General features: G+C 39.4%; 3 protein-coding genes across 5 annotated transcripts in view; 2 read left to right on the top strand and 1 right to left on the bottom strand.

The window, feature by feature from the left end:
* The window catches only part of LOC144660604 (uncharacterized), a 79488-nt gene extending 75404 nt beyond the window's left edge, over positions 1-4084 (top strand). The window contains exons 4-7 of one of the 2 annotated variants that reach the window (XR_013572118.1): positions 259-433; positions 1946-2172; positions 2835-3643; positions 3699-4084. Coding sequence is in view for 1 of the 2 variants with exons in the window: in XM_078521271.1 (XP_078377397.1) it covers positions 259-433; positions 1946-2172; positions 2835-3069 (637 nt within the window). In the remaining variant the exon portion in view is untranslated. Of the gene's footprint in view, positions 1-258; positions 434-1945; positions 2173-2834 lie in introns of both variants that reach the window. The other variant, XM_078521271.1, reaches the window with a different exon arrangement.
* Positions 4085-9144: 5060 nt separating this feature from the next.
* LOC144660607 (uncharacterized) lies at positions 9145-17962 on the top strand. 2 transcript variants are annotated; one of them, XM_078521276.1, is made up of 6 exons: positions 9145-9205; positions 10423-10525; positions 11352-11952; positions 12312-12489; positions 14160-14398; positions 16084-17962. In XM_078521276.1, exons 2-6 carry the CDS (start codon positions 10432-10434, stop codon positions 16304-16306), a joined length of 1335 nt encoding a protein of 444 aa, XP_078377402.1. In that variant the 5' UTR covers positions 9145-9205; positions 10423-10431; the 3' UTR covers positions 16307-17962. The 2 variants fall into 2 exon arrangements, with proteins under 2 accessions (XP_078377402.1, XP_078377401.1); XM_078521275.1 differs by having other exon boundaries at positions 9160-9205; positions 10423-10917.
* A 1118-nt stretch (positions 17963-19080) lies between these two features.
* On the bottom strand, positions 19081-20762 carry LOC144659345 (uncharacterized). Its single transcript, XM_078519758.1, has 2 exons — positions 20456-20762; positions 19081-20336 (listed from the first exon to the last, which is right to left on the bottom strand). The coding sequence occupies exons 1-2, from the start codon at positions 20760-20762 to the stop codon at positions 20197-20199; spliced, it is 447 nt and encodes a 148-aa protein (XP_078375884.1). The 3' UTR covers positions 19081-20196.
* Positions 20763-23443: the final 2681 nt, after the last annotated feature.

Below are 23443 nucleotides of genomic sequence, written 5' to 3' on the forward strand. Positions count from 1 at the left end.
TTTCGGGTAGTGACGTCACCGGATGCCATTAGTACCAGATGTGTTCAGACGTCCCTTCTCGGGTAGTAGGCGACCAGAGAGGGATGTCTGAAATTCAGTCTAGGCAAGCCCAGTACAATTCACAGAATAAAAAAGGGTTGGGTACTGGTATGTTCATATTTCTGAAATTATGAAATGTATGATACTAAAATTAATGTACAGTTTCACTTTTGAATTAATATTGTGCCATTCTATAACAACTGAAACTATTTTAAATAGTGAACAAAGCTGCAATTTGGTAATCCCAGTACCTGGTGTGGACCATCCTATTGTCCAGAACTTCAAAAAGATACAGGAGTATCTGGCACAGAAAGATGATGAAGAATACCACAAGTATTCCAGTGCAGGTTATCTCATGGAGCACAAGTATACTCCAAAGTCACTCAAACCAGAGGTATTGTATAAATTATAGTTAACTTGTACAGTGAGATATAGGGGATACAGTAAAAACCCGCATGTATAAGAACCTACTTTTTTCAGAGTTTGGCAAAACAGGTTCTTGTATTATAGGGTACCTAGTGACAGTTTAGGCTAAGTAGGTTCTTAATCAGGTTCTTAATTTTTACAGAGTAGACATTGTTGTTGATTATCAGAAAATAGTATAAAATCTGGTCTGCTCTTCATTTTAAATATATATTTATGTACCCATGTTGCCAAAAGTCCAACAACATTAACAAATTGATCAATGCTACAGTAAAAAAAAAAAAAAAAAGTCATTTTAATAAATAACTAAACCCCACATTTTAGAACCTGTTGGAATTTGTTTGGCTAAACAGGTTCTTATATTTTGGGGTATTAAGAAAGCAAATTTCTGCCAGAAGGTTCTTAAATCCCTAGGTTCTTACCGAAGCGGGTTTTTACTGTATTACACTGTGGTGAGAAGATATGAATTTTTTGTTTGAGTGAAACAAGTGAGGAATTGTTCTTGCCACGAGAACATAAAACCCATACTTTTTGAGCCAACATGATTCTATTATATAGACAAAAACTACAGAAGTGTTGAAAGCACAAACATTCAATATGAAAACTCTTGCACTTCAGCGGTTGAAATTTTAAATACCGGTACCTCACCTTAAGTCTACTTAGCAAGAAAATTCTTGAATTGTTTCGAGGCTTGAAGTTTCCTTCTTGCTTGTATTTTCCTGCTCCTTATGGTGAACGATTTTAAGTCCGCTTCAAGGCATTTGATTTTCTATCAATCGCAATTGGCATAGTTTGGCAGCTGTGCAATGGCACAAAATGACATCATTGATATCTTCACTATAGCTAGTGAGGACATGGAAAATATGCAACTACGGTCCTGAATGTCATTTCTTATGAATTCCACCAATCAGAGTGGTCTGTTTGCCATTAAAACACTCACATCTATATCATAAAATGTAACCCCAAAAGGATGTTTTTTAACTCAATAATTCCCGTCAATGATTATAATTTTTGCACACAAGTTGCTCAGAGGTGAATAGTTTACAATTTATTATTCTGCGAAATCGCGCTGAATATCGCCTGATGCTCAGCTGACGAGGCTGAAGGCCAAGTTGGCTAAAATTAGACGATATTCCCCAAGATTGAGCAGGATAATTTTATTATTCAACAAATTATCAACGAAACACATTTTGTAGATAGAAAAACTGTAATTGTGTAGCACTCTACAAGACTTCGGACAAATCTCAGTTCGCAACCTATGTATATAGCAGGATATCTTATGTATGGATGACAGATAAGGTTGCCCTATGCGCCACTGAGCATTTAAAGGATCGATGATTGACAGATAACGTTAACATTTTGGTCCATTTATGGGCAGCGTGCTTATTTGTTGAATAATAACAAAGAATATCCTCTCAAAAAATGCTGTCCCCTGTTTTAGAATATGCTAATGAATGATATTCTCATTTCCCTGTATGTGCAGAACTTGAAGGGTAGAGATGCATTCCTTTATCAACTACTTTCAGAAGCAAAGTTCAAACTGAAGCTGTCAGCTGTTGATGTCCGTGTTAATGGATATGGCCATGATGATGACGGAAACTGTCACCTTGATGAAGTTGATTTGATGGACGACCATGAGATGGAGTTCTCTGAACTTGATCTGGCCACTGCAATGGCAAATGGAGGCAGCTGGGACAACACACCATCCAGGTGACTAATTAGTTTCTTTTATCATTATCAATATTAAAAATTATTGCAAAGTGTTACACTTTAAACCAATCGCACGGGGTCACCAAATCACATGTACCCTGCCACTACAGCACCATGCAGGTATAAGTCACAGTCCCGGTCAGTCAGCCAGTCAGCTAGTAAGTCTGCAGTCAGTCAGTCAGCCAGTAAGTCTGCAGTCAGTCCATCAGTCAGTCAGTCAGTCAGTCAGTCAGTCATGCAGTCGGTCAATCCGTCAGTCTGTCAGTCAGTCACGCAGTCAGTCATGCAGTCAGTCAGTCACGCAGTCAGTCAGTCCATCAGTCAGTCAGTCAGTCAGTCAGTCAGTCAGTCACACAGTCCCTCAGTCAGTCAGTCAGTCAGTCAGTCAGTCAGTCAGTCAGTCAGTCAGTCAGCCAGCCTGAGTAAGTTAGTCAGTCAGCCAGCCAGCCAGCCAGCCAGTCAGTCAATAACCTTATTCATTATCGAAAGCATGGGGAGTAACTGCCCAGTGGCTTGAGCCAGAGGCTCATGTTAAAAAGTTATTTAATAATTGAGCTGTAACTCCTTTTGCATTGTGGTTTGCTTCACATTGTTTTCACATTGTTTTTTGGTTTTTCACAATATACAATTTATGACAAGTCATTATGTTGCTGTTATTTCAGGCCTATGGATAATGTACACTGGCTAGTTGATGATATCAAAGAACATGTCCGCTCCTTAAAGATAGTCGACAGCAAGATTCGTGGCACTGGCAATGAGGGATGTGAATGGCATACCACTTACATGACGTCAGCCCTTGTAATTCAGCTGTGCAAATCAGACCCTAATAAGCAAGGCACAAAGAGGAAGTTTTCCCTGGAGCATACACGCCGCCCATACATTTACTGCGGATACTAGAGGTTTAGCCTGAACCAGACATGACTGGGGATTTTACACCAATTAGGTCACCCGCATCAGAATCAGACTGTGATTTTTAGATAACACAGGCTTCACATTCTGTTGCTAAACAACACTTAATGCTGATTGACAGCCCATGGCGGGAATCAAAATGGGAAGCCGATCTGTCGTTTACAAAAAACATGTTCTATTTTAAAGCTTTTGCAGTAGTTTAAAGGTATACAGCTGTCTTTGCCACCCCTCGGCAATAAATTGGTTATCTTTTTCTTCTTGTTGCAATTTCAAAACTTAAGGCTGTGAAATTTAGTACAGTATGCACAATATCTATAGTTTATATACTTTTTTAATTAAACAATTAGCCTCATGAGGAATTGGCATATTTTCCAATATGCATGTGCAAACATAGTTTTACGGTACTCATGCTTTTGTGTGTTGTTGTTGCTTGAGTTCATGTTGTAGTTTCGCTACAAAGCACAAAAGAATTTGAACATTAAATTCGGGAGGCCGAGCTGTCCTTTACAACACAAAATGGAACAAACTTGTTCCATTTTAATGCAATTGCAGAAGTTTTGAGGTATACAGCTGTCTTTGTCAATCCTGGCAATAAATTGGTAATACTTTTTTTCTAGTAACAGTTTAAAAACTAAGGGTTGTGAAATTTTGTATAGTATGCAAAATATCTATATTGTATATACTCTTTGATATAAAGAACTAGCTTATCGGTATGTAAGTTAAATTAAATTAATGTTTTAATGTATAATATATCTGATTTTTTTTTAAATAAAATCTAATGCAAACATTAAATTAAAATTCATTTTCCTGGACAAGAAAAGAGAACAGCAATTCAAACTACAGCACACAGCAACGCAACTGTTGCCAAACTTTGATGGCTCACTTGTAATTTTTGCCCATGTTCTAAAAACTCTTGGATGTCACAACTTTACCTTATTTTAAAAGTTATTTGCATACATTACATCTGGGGAAAAAATAACAAAGCCAGCAAAAATAAATAAAGTAAAATCAGATGTTGATGTCAAAGCAAATAATTACTATTTTCAGTAATTTCATTTCATTTTATTTAAGGTAAAATTTTTCTAGACCCTTGTTTCCCTTTAACAAACCCGCACGCAAAATTTGGAGTTCTTTTGTCAATGTTCATTTTTAGCCAAAAACACTAACGCCCTTTTTGCACCGAGCCCTTCAATTGTCAATTCATTTTTCAGTCCTTACACTTTGATGGGACAGTAAGACAACTCTTTATCAGTTCCAATTAAAGTAATGGTATGAAACAAGTGCCAAATCATTGTTGAACAAGTTGTGATAATTTTCTTGACAATAGCAGTTACCATAGCAACAGTATAAATAATATAGCCTTTTCGCGATTACTTATAATGTTGATATCATCTCGCGTACAAAAGGCCTTTCACTGACCACGAAAATAACTTTAACCATGCATCCTCAATCAAGTTCTACCAGAGCAAAAAAAAAAAAAAAGCCATTTCACGATTTACCGACAACGGAAAACCCAGGGTCGGCCAGGGGGGTAAGTGGTATACCGATATACCTGAAAAACATGTACCAAGTCAGTATCTTAAATTTTCCCTCAAATTAAACCATGCTAAATACCAAAATTTGGAAATACACAGTATATTTCATCCATATAAGGCCCAATTTGGCGTACAAATACTGAATACCCTATTAAAAATTCCCCTAAATACCGTATGCCTAAAAAAAACCCTGGCCGACCCTGAAAACCATTTCATACAGCACTTGCAGAGAGTGCATGAATATTTATTTATGAATTTACCCTTAAAAAATGTTCGCTATATAATATAAAGCATTTGTTGTTTATAAAGGTGATGTTTCACCGGACAACTTGCAGAAACGATTTTTCTCGCAACACCGCGTCAACTTTTCGCGCCACTTTGTACAAAATGAACTTGGCAACATGAATGTTACACGAGACGATATTTGTTTTTGTTTTATTTGTTCTAGCAATGGAATAGTCCTATTGCTGTGGGATGCCATTTATGATATTAAAACAAAACGTTTCGGAACTCAGTAGGTTTTAATGTTTCCGCTTTTACTGTTTATGTAACTAGTTGTACCTATCGGTAAGTGCCAACGAGCGAAATACTCATGTTTGTTCATAAGAAAAGATATTGAATGGTTTTTGATAGAACTATATTTGAATTGACCAAAATATGGTAAATTGTATTTTAGGTAATATGCGAATAAAATGCTATTTCTCTGGTGTTCATAAATGACACAGGCTTGATAGCCTGCGTAGCAGGCGCCGTAGTTTCCAGCGCGCGTATTCTCGCGATCGCGCACTTTTTAAAACACACTAAAAAACGTACACAGATGTCTGCTACGCAGGCTACGGGTTTGACAGATTGATAACTCTTGACAAATCTTTCTTTTCAACGTTAAAATGTCACAAAATGTAGGCAATAAATGAGGTTTAATCACTGTTTTTTAAATACAACAAACGATGGTTAAAATGTTTCCGTCCACAAAAGTGATAGTTGCATTTCAAGAACTTCTTATAAATCAAGTCCCAAAATCAAAACTGCTAAGATGCTTTTTTAAATATAATTTTCAGTAATCAGAGACAGTAATGCACGGGTCAGATTTCAGTCTCGCATGCGAATTCGAAGTGTCATGTTCAGTTACGCAAAACTTGAAAAATTTGAACAGAAAACAAAACTTGAACGGTCAAGGATTATTTGGAAACAAAACTTTTATTCAAGTTAACATTACATTTGCTGTTAGAAGCAAAAAACGTTTGACTTTCTTGTGCGTATGACATGCAGTAATTTTAAGCCTGGTTTTCACTAGCGACGCAAGCACAAGCGCAAGCACAAACGCAAGCAGCATAAGTTGTTCGTGCCAAGTGAAAACGAACGTCGACATAAGCACAAGCACGTTAGCATAAGAATATGATGTTTACAAGTTAGAAGGCTTCGTTCTCGACTCCGTTCTCCCTGCAAATATTGTGGCAGAAACTATCTCTCCTCTACTCGTGTGACGAAGAAAGTGAAAGCGACTAATAAAGGAGAAAAACGAAACATTTGGGATTATAAATATTTTTAAAGAAAGCATTCGTCTCCGTTTTTTTCGCTACTCAAGTCCGCGCCTGGGCCTTTTTGTTTTTTTGTCTACACTTCTCCGAACATTCTCGAAAAACGTTTATCAAAATCAACCGCGGCCTCTGCGACTTTGTTCAAATGCTGGAACTAGTACTTCAATTGGCTAGACACGGCTAGACGTAAACACTTTTCTTGTGCTTATGCGATGTTTGTTTTCACACGAACGCAAGCACAAGAAAAGGACAAATTTTGATCCTTGTGCTTGTGCTTGTGCTTATGCTTGCGTCGATGTCGTTTTAATAAGAGCTGTTATGCTTTAGTGAGCGTCGCTTTGTATTGATGTTATTCCTACGCGGAGCGAAAATGCGTGCCAAATAATATATAAACGGTATTTGATTTGGAATAAATCATCGGTCAAACAATTACTATAAACACAATCAACACTAAAAGGTGGCATTTACCCGACTTCAGCATTCTCATAAGTCAAGAAAACTCTACTTGAAGTCAACAGTCCGCTTTTAATTTTCATGTCTCTCTTCGATCGTAAATCAAAGGACTCCCAAAGTCGAAACATTATTTCATCGCTTTGAAGACCTTGATGTTCATTTTTTCGGCGGTCGAATATTCTGTAGGGTATTCTCTTTCGATTTATAATTCCCTAAAGGTGTATTGATCGGTAAAGGGATGAATGACCACATTGAAAATTTTAACAGCGAGCCGCGTTGACGCCATTTTGGACATTTGCTCTCTAGCAAGGAATGAGAGACTGGGAACCAGTTGGGAAGAACAATACAACCCAAATATGGGGTTTACTTACACCCAAATATGGTCAAAAAAAAAGTCCCTTACGCAGAACTTAAGATTTTCTCTGCCTATACACTCATACGCACACGGCTCTATGATTCTGCCGCCTCGATAGCCTCGCCTCTTGGCTCGGCTGTCTCGTTGGCAATTAACGGATAAAGACGGCAGCTAAAACGATCTGAATGAACTGCCAGGGACAAACTCCGGAACCCTAATCTCCGCTGCGGTGGCAAACTCCAATATAGTTACAAGAAATAGCCCAGCAAAATGAAGCACTATGTTAGAAATTTAGTTTGGCTGCCCCCCACTAGGTAAGTAAACGGATTTGCGGGGGAAATTGAGAGTAACCACAACAAGAATGAACTGTAAACACAACTTTATATAAACTTTAACTGTAAGCGAGGAAATGCTGACAAGAAGAAAGAAGACTCCCGTTCGCTCGACTGTGTGCTCTGTGTGCACTCCATGTGTGCACTCGACTGTGTGCACTCCATGTGCTCCGACACGTGACCAATGTTTATCAGTCCCATAATTCCACTACAGGTACGGCCCTGACTGTCCAGTGAACAGCCTAACATGTGCATCAGCGGCACATAAATGGTCTTGAATAAAAAGACCGAGCAGATGACTTCGTCCAGGTCAAAAGTGCAGAAAACCATCCAGAAGACTGACTGACTAGAGGGTTTACATAAAAAAGTTACACTGATCTACACGAGCCGTAGGGGAAATTATAGTTCAATCCGCCTAGTTCAATCGGCCTTTCTGTTTTTTATTTGTTCGTATTTTTACATTTTGTCCGTATTAGACTGTTCGCAGCCCTCTATTTTTTTGTATTTTTCGATCGACGAGCGCGCGGTGAAAACGGCGAGAGAAATTGGACGCCAGCGCAAAGCGAGCGGAAAAAAATAAAGAAGCTTTGCTTTTAACTTGACAGAGAGGCTGTGAGCAGTCTATGTTCGTATTTATACTACCATTAACAAAGTAACTCAAAACTTTATCTGATGTCACTTTTTTTATCATTCTAGCGCTTTGAAAAGCCAAACGCGCGATTTTCAGCTGGATTTTCTTCGGGATCCAGGATATGACCAAAATACAGGATTTGACTGCTCCCAGGGAACGGAATACACCAAAATTTGGGCACGGGACGCGGGATTTTTTTGCCTGTCCGTCGGGAATTTGGGAAATCGTCACGACACAAATAATCATTCAAGCGAGTACCATTTTGTTTCGTTTTGCAAAGTACCGTACCGTACCGAACCAAAAATCAATCGAACACCAATCGTTCGATTGGGTTCGGTAAACGAACAAAATCGAACATCTATTTTTGTTGTGAGTTCGATTTTCGAACCAATCGAACCAATCGAACGCAATCGAACACAATCGAACTCAACCGGGAACTCAATCCGATTCGATTTTGTTCGGAATCCGTCTCTTTATAAGTGAATCACGCAGGACTAATGAGGGGGACGGAACACGGCACAAAATGTGCGCAGTATAAACAAACAGGAGTGTCGGTAATCGAACGTTTGACTGCGTACGATTGTCGACTGTTCGGTAATCGAACATTCGATTTTGTTCGATTGACCAAATTTTATTGTAAGTTCGATTATGTTCGATTACCGAACCCAATCGAACGATTGGTGTTCGATTGGGTTCGATTACCAAAAGTTCGATTGGATACGCCGGGCGTAAGCCCATTTTACATTTATAGTTGACCCTGAGTTGACCATAGTTTAGCTTTAGCAGAAAATAGTCTTTTTAACGTATTTTTGAAACGGTATCCGGGATAGCGATGAAAAAAGTGCACTAAAAAGTAAGTGACACTAAAAAGTGTCACTTTTTAGTGACAAAAACTCTCAAAGTACGCTTTGGTTACTGTTCATACCGAGGTAGCCTGCGTTGCAGACGAACACTATACCGGGGTTTTGTTCGTCTGCAACGCAGGCTAATACCGAGGTAGCCTCCCACGCAGTCGTTCTTAGGGGCGATCGTAGTGAAACACGATCGTCCATAAGAACGACTGCGTGGGAGGCTAATACCGAGGAGACCCCAGTGGGTCTACTGATGTCCGGAAAAACTTATCGATTTGTCATTGGTTCTTTTTATGTCACGTGATCCGCTGCGATTCGCCATGTGATCGATTTGGCGCGGTTTTCGTGTGATTCATTCTTTCGTTGACATTTGGTCTCGGGGGAAGGTTAGCAGTTGTGTTGTGGCGATTTCTTCGCGGATAAATATCGGTATGTAGCCTATTACGATAATATTTATTGTGCCATATTGCAATTTAAGATTATAAGCAACCGATTCAGTGAGTCTGGCAGTCGAATTTCCTAGCAACCGTCAAAAATTCTCTCGTTCAACTACAAGACCTGACACCTCAAGTCACGTACGACTCTCGCATGTTTTGTCAGGGTGAAGTTTCTATGCTCTCCCCACTTCATCATGCATTAATTCTCAAACTATATCAGCCAATCTTACTGCAACTCGTGTATCACATATCGTTATGTTTAATCTGTACACAGGTCAAGATATAATTTATGGAATCGAATGAAAACTTTGCATTTGAGCTCACGTGTCAATGAATTCGATCCGAAGCATATCACCATAAATTATGCTTCTGATTCGACCCTTCAGATCGATTTTGAATTAAAAAAATCCCTTTTATAGGTATTGCAACTACTGGCATGTTCCATGGTTACTTAGTCAGTTGATTATACAATTCTCTATTTCATTTGTCGTGAAATATGAAAGACATGTGTCGGTGTTACCTGATTTGTCACAGTTTTGAATGCATCTCGCTAAAAAAAACATGGATTACATGCATGCTGCGACTTAATAACAATTCGACCACACTTTTTCATGGTCTACCCTGTTGTAGACCATAGAAATGATGTCATAAAATGTTTTTAAAAAACTCATGTGGAACGTTTCATCTCAAAGTTTTAAGCCCGGGCCAAGAGGGTGAGAGTTGGTGAGAGCTGACATTCATGAGAGTTTTTGTCAACTCTCATCGACTATCATCAACTCGGCCAAACAAGAACAAGAGTCTCTCCAACTCATGAGCGAGAGTCGATGAGAGTTCCGTGCCAAACGAGAGTAAGAGTTTGAACTCTCGTCCTCGTTTGGCTCGGGCTTTAGACATTTTATGGTGTCATTAATTTTGTTAAGTTTGGCCTAAAAAAAATATGGGTTGCTCGTTTCCTGACCGCTGGTCAAAGGGAACAAAGACCCTGGGTACAAGTTGTACTGAAACTTGGCATAGGGTTTTTCTCTCTGTGTGTTTTTTTGTTTATGTGCCAAATATTTAATGCTGTCTATGTTTAATTTTGACAGTTGTCCAAGATGGCAGCAAGAAGTTTAATGTAGAAACCGGGACTTATAAATTTCTCTCTTAATTTTTTTTTTGTTTTTAAATTTTGCTGATGTGCTAAACATTCATGTCCTGTCTATTTTACAGTGGTCCAAAATGGCAGGCAATAAATTTGATGTAGAAAAAGAGTTTGAAAGTCTTACAGATCTTATTCAGCGCAATACCTATCCTGGAGACTTCTCTTGCTCAGGTTGGTTCATGAATGTAATGCTCATAAATAATTTGTTTGCTTCTGAATACGCATGTCATGTATGGAATTCTTTGACTTCATTGTGACTAGTGGCTTGATATACACCAGTTTACATGCATTACGCAAATGAATGTGTGGTATAATAATGTTGACATGCATTTATAAATTATTAATGAAAATATGATGATTAACATATAATGATTACTTTCTGGGAAGATGAATGTCATTGACAGAAATTGCTTGGAGGCAGTGTGACCGAGTGGTTAAGGTGCTAGACTTGAAATATGGAGGTCCTGGGTTAAAGTCCCATTCTGACCACTACCTGGAGTTGTTTCACAGTAGATCCGAGTTCAACTCCCTGGCCATGTGGATGGCTTGCCTCCTGCCAGTTGGTATTTTGAATACCTTGTTATGTTTAATTTGACAGAGGTGTAGTGGCCTAATGGTTAGCATGCCGGACTCTGGAGCAGATGCTCTGAGTTCAGGGGCACTGTGTTGTGTTCTTGGGCAAGACACTTTACTCTCATAGTGCCTCTCTCCACCCATGGTGTATAAATGGGTATGGGCAAAATAATTCTGGGGGGGGGGGGGGGGGCTACCCTTCGTTGGAATAGCATCCCATCCAGGGGGAATAGAAAATATTCTTAGCTGCTTAATGCTCTTGAAACCAGGATAAGCTTCAGCAGTATGCACCACGTGCCTCGAGGCTGCCCCTTTTTTTGTCTATTTTGTAATATTTTTTGTTTGTTATGTTTGAATACTCAGCCTTATAAGCAGTCATGCTTCATCAGTTACCGAGGGTTAACAATGTTTTCTTTCCAAACAGGTGTATGTCCTGTAGTTCCTGACATTCGTCTCAAAGCTTCTTACACTTTCCTTGATCCTTCCTTCATGGAGGGCAAAAAGAACGCTGTTAATCGCACAGCTATCTCCATCCAAGATCTGATTGGTCTGTGTAGTCAGGCTCCATTTGGCAGAAATGAGGAAACCGTTGTTGACACAACAGTGAGGTCATGTTGGCAGCTGAATCCTGAAGAGTTCACAATAAGCAACAATCCCACTTGGAGCAAAGCCTTTGATGAGCTGAAGACTACAGCTAGTGGCATTCTTGCACCTGGGCTGGAGTCCAAAAATGTGGAACTCAAGCTCTATAAACTGTTGGTGTATGAAAAGGGATCATTCTTTCTACCACATAGGGACACCCAAAAAGAAGGAAACCACTTTGGAACCCTTGTCCTGTCATTGCCTGTGGAGCACAAAGGCGGTGAGTTATTTGTGCGCCACATGGGGCAGGAGCGCTGTTACAATTTGGGCCCTGAAGATTTAACTGACAAGTGTCAATGGGCTGCTTTCTACACTGATGTTGAACATGAAATAAAGGAGATATCCTCTGGGAATCGCATCACGCTGATTTATCATCTGTACAGGTACAGTGTAGATGAATAATGAATAAAATCATTACATGGTGTCATGCTCCATGATTATATCAACAGCAGTGCACCCAAGTATTCCTTTTCACAATGAGACGGAAGTCAATAAGAAATTGCCATTTTTAGAAATATTGTTGGAGAACAGTCATCCATTCAGGTCAATGGCTGATCTAATCATCCATCCATCTGAATCATCCATTCAGATCTAATGGCTGTAGGGGAGGGGCCCAAACTGGGGCCGCCCAAAGGGCCGAGAAAAATTATTTTCGAGGGCAATGCACTTTATACATGAGCCTCTGGGAGGGCAACCTCATCCTGTGTTATGACTTAAGTTAACAACTTGTATTATTTTATAGTGGACAAAACTGCAAGCTGGTAGCGCCCGTAGCTAGTGTGGAACACCCTATTGTCCAGAGCCTCAGCAAGATACAGGAGTACATGGCGCAAAATAGTGTTAGATTATACCATAAAAAATACTTCAATGCTGGTTATCTCATGGAGCACAAGTATACTCCAAAGTCCCTCAAACCAGAGGTATTGTCTAAATAGTTAACTTTGTTTCTCAACTTATTAACAGTTACATGTACACATGTACATTGTAGGTCAAACTGTGCAGAGACTGTAGAACAGATCTGATTACAGGATTGAACAAAGTGTTCACTTGTGTGTCTTTGAACTGTTTAATTAATAGTCAGGGCTTCAAGTGGTCCTATATTTTCTATAATTATTTCCTATATTTTTCAATCTCCCTATTTCCTTATATATATACAGTGTAGGAAATAAATTCTTTTGCCACCCGCCAAGTTTCGATACAAAAGCTTCTCATGCTAGCACGCATGCAACATTTAATGCGAACCATGAAGATTTTAGTTTAACATAAGTGCTTTGCTTTTGTTTTTCGATTTTTGAGTTGCTTTCATTTACCTTTTGCATTTGTGATGGAAGGAATAAAGTCTAGCATAGCGATGACTTTCGATTCAAAAGCTCTCTTGAGTTCGCTAGCACGCACACCTACATGTAACATGCAAATTCGTGCAATCTTGCCAGACTGACTGTATGGCACGTCAGCTCACAGAGAACTTAACTTGACTAAACGGTGATAAAATCTTGTGAGTGATTAATAGTTTTCTTGTAAGATAACTGCCTATAATTTATTCCAGAGATTTCCGCTTCGTTGATTTTTGCGAGACAAGAAACTTGTCTCATGAGAAATGAGCTCGAGTTCAGGCAAGAGGTGGTGACTTACTCTTGAGTGGTAACTGTATTGTCTAAATTTACTTGTTTCTTTGCTCAACATGTATAATTATTGTCCTGAACTAGGTAATTTGTACAATGAATGACAAACAGAATTCCATTCATGGAATGTTTACTGAAGAGATTACCGCTGACCACCGGGTCTCGAGACTCATAGGTTTTACCGCTGACTTTACAATTGAGTCGGCCATATTGTTTTTCTACGGACACTGAAGTTCTCTTGCATCGTTGCTTGTTATTTTATGTAAGTTGATTCATCCATTGTGATTTGTGTATTTGAGCATTGCAAACATATTGTATTGTTTACTATCTTACTGTAATAGGACTTGTTCATCGTTGAAATTAAATGAACAGATCGTCATCGAGGAGTCCTGTTTCTTCATTTACAACTATAAGCAACTGAAAAAAATGGAGAAAAAATTCAGTCAAATTTTGATGTCATGTTTCAAATTGGGCTGTTTTGAGATTAGACTGTCTTAAGGTATCACGGAAGGAAAATTGGCATTTCCGTTCCAAGTTAAATTGTGTGCAAACCATCAATGGTAACCCTAACAAAGTATATATGTTCTGAAAGCTTATTGAATAAAGATTGTAACTGTGCATTTTGTTTACATCATATAGACCATAATAAGCAACGTCAGCATTTTGTTTGCAATTATGATGTTGCACAACTTTAGATTTATTTGAGAACACATTTACATGAGAGCCAAAACTTTTATGTGGAATTTGATCTACATGTATTGGTCTAAAAACGGTGTCTCATACAGGTGTATATTGATTAAGTTCCTGCATAAAATACGTAACAGTAAGATACTATACTAATTGTCAATCTCGGCTTGTTTTGATACTTACATGTATTTTTCATCAGATTTGTAATAAGGAGGTGATAATGACAGATACACATGTATCACTGCTTATTGACTGTGATCTTTCTTTTTTTGTTTGTCCAGAACCTGAAGGGTAGAGATGCATTTCTTTATCAACTACTTTCTGAAGCAAAGTTTAAACTGAGACTGTCAGCCATTGATGTCCGTGTTAATGGATATGGCCCGGGTGATAACGGAAACTATGACATTCATGAAGTTATGTTTGCGGATGAGTGGAATGATGATTACGAGATAGAGTTCTCTGAACTTGACCTGGCCACTGCAATGGCGAATGGAGGCAGCTGGAAGAATTCTCCATCAAGGTAACTATACCCATTGATTCTTAGAAGTGTGACTACAGTAGAGCCGCAGTAAAATGGAACTCTGATAACTCAATAACTGGAGCTCCCCCACCAACTCGAAGAGATTCCACCACATTGGTTTTAGGGACAGTGTACTTTTACACACTCAGATAGATACAGTAAGCATGCATTTTTAGCGGAGCTCCACAGTGGCCTAAAGGGCCGCAGAGCGGAGCCCCATACCCATAGGAAATCCACAGAAATAGGAAAACCATGAGCTTGAGTTTTCATGGTCATCATGGCTAGGGGCATGGCTCGCTGGCGCGTCTGTACGGCTTACGTATGGTGTCGCGCACTTCAGAGATAGATAAACCCTCACCTTTTTGTTACTGGGTATCCACGTTATGGTCAATTGACAGCTGTCAATACAAGGTGTCTGCTGACCAGTATCACGTGACCATATCGCGGGCTCAGGTGTATACAGCCTAACTCATGGAGGTAACGCGTTTTTATAAAGTTGACTGTTGAACGAAAAATGGTTTTCTATTGGATTGCAGGCTCATTATCAATTTTTTATGCCTATGGTCTGTGAATTCAGACATTTAATTAAATAAAGGGCAAAGTAAATAACCGTGGAGCTCCGCTTTCGGCCTGGCTAAATCTATTAAATAATTTTCAAGATACCATAAAATCATGGTTATTAGCCCTGCCCCCCCCCCCCCACACTTTTAAGCCCCCCTCCTCCCCCTGGTGTGGCTAGTTTTGAAACGTTTCTTCAATATTAAGTAAGCCCTTACCCTGGCCTGGATGTATACAAAATATTTAATTAATACAGCTGTAGCCCCTCTGTTCAGTGAGATTTTCTGTTTATAATTTCTGTTTGTCAGTTTTGACAGTTGCAAACTAAAACAAGTATTAGCAATAGAAAAACTTTTCTTCAAGAGAAATTTAATCTTTGATCAACTTGTAATCCAGGGCTAGTGTTAATCAACTTTCAAACAAGCCCGCTCAGTTTTATTTTTGTTGACCGCTGTGAAGACCCCCGGCTCCTTCCCACCTTAACGTCTTTATTAATATAACTGCCATTCGACGAGGAAAAAGTTATTTGCTGCGAAAACATGCAATCTATCATGAAAAGATGCGCTGTCAGCGAGAAGCCTCTGAAATATACGAAAGTTGCCAAACAAATTTTTTTATCAACACAACAATAGCTTGTCCGTGCATTGTGCATTACGTAAATTTCTTCGCCGTCGTCTGCAAAACAACAACTGACACACGCACGCAGTCTTCACAGGCGGAATCCAGGAAGTCAAACAAGATCTTTGATTTAAAACCAATATAGCAGTATGCTCAAGAAAGAGACTAACGGAAATCAAAACACCAGACGCTCTTTTGTTAACTCTCTCTTTTGTTAACTGCAGAACGTTTTTGTTACTTTTGTTGCTTCTATAAACACCAGTTCTGTCGATACTGTGTTAGAAATAAGTCAACTTTCTCGATTTACTTCCGTTCTGGGAAATTTACTTCCGCTTAGACCTGAGAGCAGGTTCTACCTGAAATCGACCTGAAATTGATCTGATCAATTCCAGTTTCCCAGAGTCCGTCCCGTACCGCTGACCGACTCTACGGACTCTGGGCTCGAGATTGAGTTTTTTATGGTATGTTAGTTTTTTACTGACTAGTCAATATGTTGCTGTATATTTCAGGCCTATCGACGACATACACTGGCTTGTAAGGGATATTGAGGAATATGTCTTTTCCTTAAAAATGGTTGACAGCAAGGTCCGGGGCACTGGTAACGAGGGTTGTGAATGGTATACTACATACCTGATGTCAGCTCTTATAATCCAACTGTGCAAGGACTCCGAGCAAGATTCAAAGGAGGAGTTTTCAATGTATCATACACACAGAATTAGGCTGCATAGATAATGCAGGGATTCCATCCTGTTGCTAAACAAAACTTGACACTGACCTCAACCCATGGCAGCAATCAAGATGGGAGACTGAGCTCATTTTTTAATTAATTTGGTTTCTACGTGTTCCAGTTTATCTCATTTAAAGCAGTTTTAAGGTACAGTTAATGCTCGAATAAGCCCCTCCCCCGCTCCTTCCAAAAACAAACGAGTTATGGAACGTGAAATTGTCAAGGCCATTTTTAAATTTCCTCAATTGTCAAAAAATTGCTTGTAATTACAGTTTTTTATTAAATATGTTAAGTGTTGGTAAACTGAAAAAAAAATCTAAAAAATTGATAAACAAAATAGCCCCCCCCCCCCTCCTCCCCCAACTTCTCATCCATGCCGTCCTCTCACCATAGAAAATTAAATTATCACAAGGGGTGCTAATTTGAGCATTTTACAGTATACCAAAACGGCTCAGTTTCAAAGCTCAAAAATGTATAGTTTATTTTGGAATGTAAAAATATTTATTATTTGCTTTGATTAGAAGATTTACATAATTTATCGGTATATATGTTTTAAAGGAGAAGTTCACTCCAGAATGGCCATTTATTTTATTTACGCCAATAAAAAGTTTACACAAAGATATGTTATTCACCAAAATTTCAGCCTCCAACGTGCGCTATAACCCTACAAAATCTTTCCCAAAACTCGACAACTGAACGCCGCCATCTTGGAGCTGGTAATGTATGCGTGATGTCAAAGAGCTCGGCCTGAAGTTTGGCGAGAAAATTAAAATATTTGAAACTCCTTGTTTCTTCGTATGGGCTTTTGTTTGTCAAAATGCCTGTATGTGCAGCTCCATTTTGTTCAAACAGAGCTCCAATAAATACAAAACACAGGGAGTTTTGACTATTAAAATTTTCCCGCCAAGCTTCAGGCTGAGCTCTTTGACGTCACGCATACATTTCCACCTCCAAGATGGCGGCGTTCAGTTGTCGAGTTTTGGGAAAGATTTCGTAGGGTTAAAGCGAACGTTGGAGGCTGCGGGAACTTTGGTGAATAACATATCTTTGTGTAAACTTTTTATTGGGGTAAAGAAAATAATGGCCATTTTTGGAGTTAACTTCTCCTTTAAATTTTTAAATGCATTTTGCAATCCTGATTATTTCTTTACTGATAAGTCAAAAATATGGATTGAATTAAAAGTTATTTTACGGTTTTTCTAGCGATTGTCTTAGCAATTGATAATTATTCTGTCACGTTTTCACCAAAATTAGGAAAAAGGTTGTCTCGACACAAAGACAGAACTTAAATAGCAGAATTTAAACTGTGCACAGCACTGAACATTGTAGCTGTTACCACACCATTTGTTATAAGTCAGCAATGGTTCACTTCTTATTTTTCCTTCTGTCCGTTTTCCAAAACCTGTTGGGTGTCAGAACTTTGCCTCATTTTGAATGGAGGGGAAGTTTTAAAGGCACAGTGTTCACTATTTAGTATTACAGGGTTCGTACGCGCCTTGAAAACCCTTGAATTTCAGGAGTTCGATTTCATGGCCTTGAAAGTACTTGAAATTGGTTTTCGGTCCTTGAAAGTACTTGTTTTTTTTATTGAACGTCAAAAGGTTTCAAGGCAATGAGAATACCGCCAAAATAAGCGATTTTTTAGTTCTTCAGCAAGCACATCAACGCACAACAGACTGGAAATCGTTGATTTGGCGTACATTTCATGAAAAAAGTCCTTGAAGTTTCCAAGACGGGTCCTGGAAAGTCCTGGAAAGTCCTTGAATTTTTGGCCTGAAAAAGTATACGAACCCTGGTATTACGATCAGTTAAATTTATTAAAAAGTAACCTGCAGCCAATACACTTCAGGCTGCGTACCTTGAAAAAAAAAACAAGAGAGATCTAAAGCATAAAAAAAAAATTAAGTAAGCGATTGCTGAAAAAAAAATCACTTACATTTTTAGGAAATTTTCGGGAAAAATGCAAGCTCAACCCAAACATCATCAAAACATTGCGGGAAAGAAGGTAGGAGGTTATCCCTGTGCTTATAAGCATTGCAAGTTTTACATGCAACTCTTAAAGTTACATTTTAAATAGTCCCAGGAGCTCACTTAGGGCCTGATTACATGAGCCGGGCTGGCTCGGTTCGCCGAGATGACTTTCAGCTCGGTATTACATGAGCCCGGTTAGCCGGGCTGGCCCGGTTTGCCGAGATGACTTTCAGCCCGGTTTCAGCATGAATGATCAGAGCACGAATGATCTTAATCACCTATTTCCGACAATTTGGCGGTTAATTTTTTGCACTAATGCAGCTGGATGGGTTATGTTACCTCTACATCCTATTTAGAAGAAGTAGCATTGATTTTTTCGTCGGATATTGTGCTCGGAGAGAAATTTACTGCAGGCCCGCTTAGCCGGGCTGACCCGGTTAACGCGATTACATGGAAAATTTTCAGCCCGGCTAGCCGAGATCCCGGCATCGCGATACCGAGATCTCGGCTATCCGGGCTGGCCCGGTTGTCATGTAATCGCGAAGTTGATTTTTGTTGCGTTTAACAGCCTGATGGGCCTGATTACATGTAACCGGGCTCATGTAATACCGGGCTGAAAGTCATCTCGGCAAACCGAGCCAGCCCGGCTCATGTAATCAGGCCCTTAAAGGCCAATTTTGGACATAGTACCGGGGTGTGACATCGTGCAAGGGACAAACTTCTACGTACTCATTCGGGCCGGTAATAACTTGCGAAAACATTTTGGCAGATTACCAGACGAAGGGCGTACTAAAGTCATCAAAACACAAAGGTTTTTGAAAATTTTATTGATTTCATTTTAAACAGCACCAAGCGCCGGGCAACACCACCTAATCGTTACCACTAATGTTTATTGTTATTTAATTTAAACCGTGAGCATGAAACTTCCTTCTTAATTGTTAATTAGTAAAAGCGTGGCGGATTTAAGACATGGCTTTACTTTGAGATACAATTTGACCCTCTAAAACACCTTAAAATACTTTGCTTGTACAAGGAGAAGGCTTGGAACTGCAGTCAAGGCAGTGCTGTTAAATGGTATACAGCGTCCTTCGTACCAGAGCCCAATACAATACAATTTCGTGTTTTCTTTTGCACTTAAAAGTGAAACTATTCTTACATAACTTCACGGCTCAACTCAAGTTAATTTTAAAAATAGGTGTTACCCTTAATACCAGTTTTAAAATTACTTAAGCACCTAAACACGATAGCGAAAGGTTAAGCTGGACGACTTCAATACATATATTCGGTCGAACTCCTCTCCTTTTATTTTTCTTTCTCCTCTCCATTTTCCCATCTGGATTAGAAAAGGTAAAGCGCGGAGAGAGGATTAAAGAAACCGTCCATGTTCCTCTAGCTGTTCGCACTGCTTTTAAATTTTAGATTTCTTGGAGACTACGAAACACTAATAATAACTAAAGCAAGCACCCTTAGTACAATCAATTTTTTGACGAGTCCGGTAAGAAATAGATGACTGAATGACCTCCAGAACTGAACTAAAACACCACACAATCCCAGAAGGTAAGTTTTGCGATGCTCAAAGCTTTGTTCCAGTGACCGACCAGTATCTACTTATGCAGTGAGGGTAAACTGGAGCTGGAGATATGCAAGTGAAGCAAGTTATTTTAATAGATTGAAAATCAAAATTTCTTTTTTAAACATATCAGACATTTTTTTAGACATGTGAGTTCTCTTCTCTCCTCGAAACTCGTAAGTTTTGGCCTTTACTCGTACTACTTTTCTTTGCCAAGAAGGCTGAACAATGAGAGATTGTTGATAGATACAAAGCTTTTCAACACAAAAAATGACAAAACTGATGAGCAGTTGAGTGCATATCTCGAGCTCGAGTACCCCTCAAGTCTGTCCAGTCCAGTCACTGCGCGTGTTTTTACTCCTTGTCACCGCTGACAAGCACGGCATACCCAGCAGGCTTGTCACGTGACTTCTTGAAGATCATCAGTGCTGTTCCTGCCAAGCAGGCAACACACATCACAAACACAACCATCATCAGGAAGGTAGGACTGGAACCTAGAGGGAAAAAATAACAAAAAAATAAGCTGACAGCATGTGGTTGTTTTAGAACAATTAGTTCTATTAAAACGTCTAAAAATTTATACACCTTACGATTTTACTTTCTGTCTACATACCACTTTTATCCAGGCTACTTCCACGCGTTTCCTCTCGTTTCTGTCGTGCCAGGTGGAGTGGACCCTGGGCCAAAGAGTACACGCCAGTCACCTGATCACTCACTGCACGTCTTCCTTGGCCACCTGATGGACATTTCTTTGAGCATTGGGAGCCTGGGTCGGCTGCGTTGCATACTTCCACGTGGCAGTGAACAAAAACGAATGGATGATCAGCAATGAACTTAAATGCTTCCAGGCTAAACCGCTGTGCACTGACTGAAGGCGTAGAATGGTACTTCACTGTAACGTCATTCGGGCACGATGACATCCAAAGCCTACTGTACTTGTACTAGTGTTCGACAATCCTCTTACCAACCTTCATCAGGGGCATACAATGCTAAGTGAGTATGGAAACAAACGGTTACAAAATTTAAATAAACTAAGATGAAAAACCGGCTGAAAAAAAACAAAAAAACAACGATTTTTCATCTTAATTTATTTAACGTTTGCAACCGTTTGTTTCCATACTCACTTAGCATTGTATGCCCCTGATGAAGGTTGGCTTTGTTTAACCGAAATATTGGGCCAAAATAAATTTATAACATCAGTCCCTATACTAGCTTTTTTATCAGGCCTGCATTTAAAGCTTGATTATTAAGTTTACTGCTGATCCTGATCTACACCAAGATCCGGCTACAATTTGCTCCTGTTTGTCAGAGTGGTCCTTGCATAGTTACAGAATCCTCTTACCCTTTTCTAATAAACTCGTACTTCAATGAACTCTTCTGATCCTGAGTGGGCGTGGCATAGCAACGATCAGCTATGATTGACAGCTGCTTATCACTTGACGTCACTGATACCTCGAAGAATAAAGGTCTGCGCAGCACCACATCAACAGAGTAGAGTTTTTTAGTTTCCCGTGGGTTAACTTTAGGTCCCGCCTGCTATATTGTTTGTCTTTTACCTTTTTTCCCGCGGGTTAGCAGGATGTCCCGCTTGTTTATTCCAGTCTGCCGGTTCACAGTAGGTTTCCCCCGCCCATTGCAGCTCATTGGTCCCTTGCAGCCTTGGCTCCGCTTATTCCTCTTACTTCCCAGTATCTATTTGTAGGTTTTTTTTTCTGTATTTAGGCGACCTTGCTCCCTTTAGGTTCTCTTCTTTTATTGCATGGCTTGTTTATCCCATTTGCTTCCTGGTACTTGGTCCTACACGTTTTTTCTCCCATTTAGCCGTTTTTTTAGCTCCCAATGGCGGTGCCTAGAAGGGTGACTTTCACTTTCTCGGATTACCGGGCGCTAGGACCGCCATTCCCCGGGGCTACATCTTAGCTTTTAGCCCCTTTTGGGGGGGGGGGGGGGAATTGGCCTTGGGATCTTCCTTTCCCCCTTTAATTGCCTTTCTTTTTTCAAACTTATTTCTCCGCCCCCGAGGAATGGCGGCCTGAAATTGTTATTTAGTACTTTTTCTTTAAGCGACTCTCTTCTGATTCTTCTTTGATTTAAGTTTGCGTAGCTGGTTCTTCACTACGCTTGGGTCCTTGTTTTAGAGTGTGGGAGGTTTGGTCTTACAGCCGAAGGCGCCCAAAAGTGTGACCACTTTTAATTTATTCACATTCTTTCGTGCAGATTTAATCCAATCAAAAGCCGTAGATCGCTTGCAGTTGATTGGATTAAATCTGCACGAAAGAATGTGAATAAATTAAAAGTGGTCACACTTTAGGGCGCCTTGCTGTAAGTATGGAGCCTTGTTTTAGGGGTATGGGTGTTTGGCATCCTTTTTCCTGGTACTTTTGTTACCCGTTTTTCGTATATTTCACTTATGCCATAAGACAAGGACGCCAGGGCTCCCATTCTCATTATATAAGCGCAGGTGAGACCGGTGAAAATAGTTCACTATATATACATACATACATACATACATACTTTATTGCATAGCTCCCCCTTGGGGGCTCTTCCGCCATACAGAAATTAAAAAGATAAATGATAAAAATATTTACAATAAAGAAGAAAAAAGAAAAAAAAAATCAGAAAAAAAGGGGTAAAGTTGAAATGAAAAAATTTGCAATTAAAATTATATACATTACAGTTAAAGGGGCATTTACAAATTTAAAATATGTTTAAAAATTCTCTTTTTAAAAAGGTTCAGGTCATTTGTCTCTCTAATGTTCTTAGGCAAGTTATTAAAGAGCTTCGCTCCACGGTAGGCAAAAGATCTCTGCCCTGTCTTTAGTCTACACTTCGGCAGCTCAAGATCGTTTTTCTGCCTGGTGTTACGTGTGTGTGTTATTGAACGTCGCTGAAAACGAAGATAGCTTGGAGTATTAAATATATCCTGTAAGTTTGAGTATTAAATATATCCTGTAAGTATGATTGTGATTACCACAGAACAGTAGAACAGACCACTAGAACAGTAGACCGAACTTGGGTCCAACGTATATTTTAATTTGTAGCTAAATGTTATTTTACAATGCAGTTCTATTTAGGCGAAATAACAGGATTAGGTAGTATCATATAGAGGATAATACATGGTTGCGCGGAGATATGAAATTTATCTTTGAGTTTTCAAATCGATAGCTCACGAGTGAACGCAACGAACGAGTGAGATTACGGATTTGAACACGAGAAGATAAATTTTATTTCTCCAAGCAGCCATGTATTATTATTGTTTTTTCGTCTCGACGATCAACAGAAGTAATTCCCAGTCCGAGAGGCCTGGGGGCAAATGTCTGGTAATCGATGTTTCTTTTGTAGCAAATATTCGACTCACTCCGCTGTGGTTGCCTCGGTAGCTCAGTGGTTAGAGCACCTTCCATGAGATCGGGGTGTCGTGGGTTCGAATCCCGCTCGGGGCATCTGATTTTTTCCGACATTTGTTCTGGTTAATATATAGATAGGCATATCAGAGTTTACCTCTCTGATGATGAACTATAAACCTACTAATTACGATGTTCTCGACGATTTTCCGAAGATTTCCGACCATTTTCCGAAGATTTCCAAAAATTTTCAAAAT

The sequence above is a fragment of the Oculina patagonica genome, chromosome 7, assembly GCF_052425735.1.
Source record: "Oculina patagonica isolate OP01 chromosome 7, crgOcupat, whole genome shotgun sequence".
In the NCBI taxonomy this organism is placed as follows: domain Eukaryota; kingdom Metazoa; phylum Cnidaria; class Anthozoa; order Scleractinia; family Oculinidae; genus Oculina; species Oculina patagonica.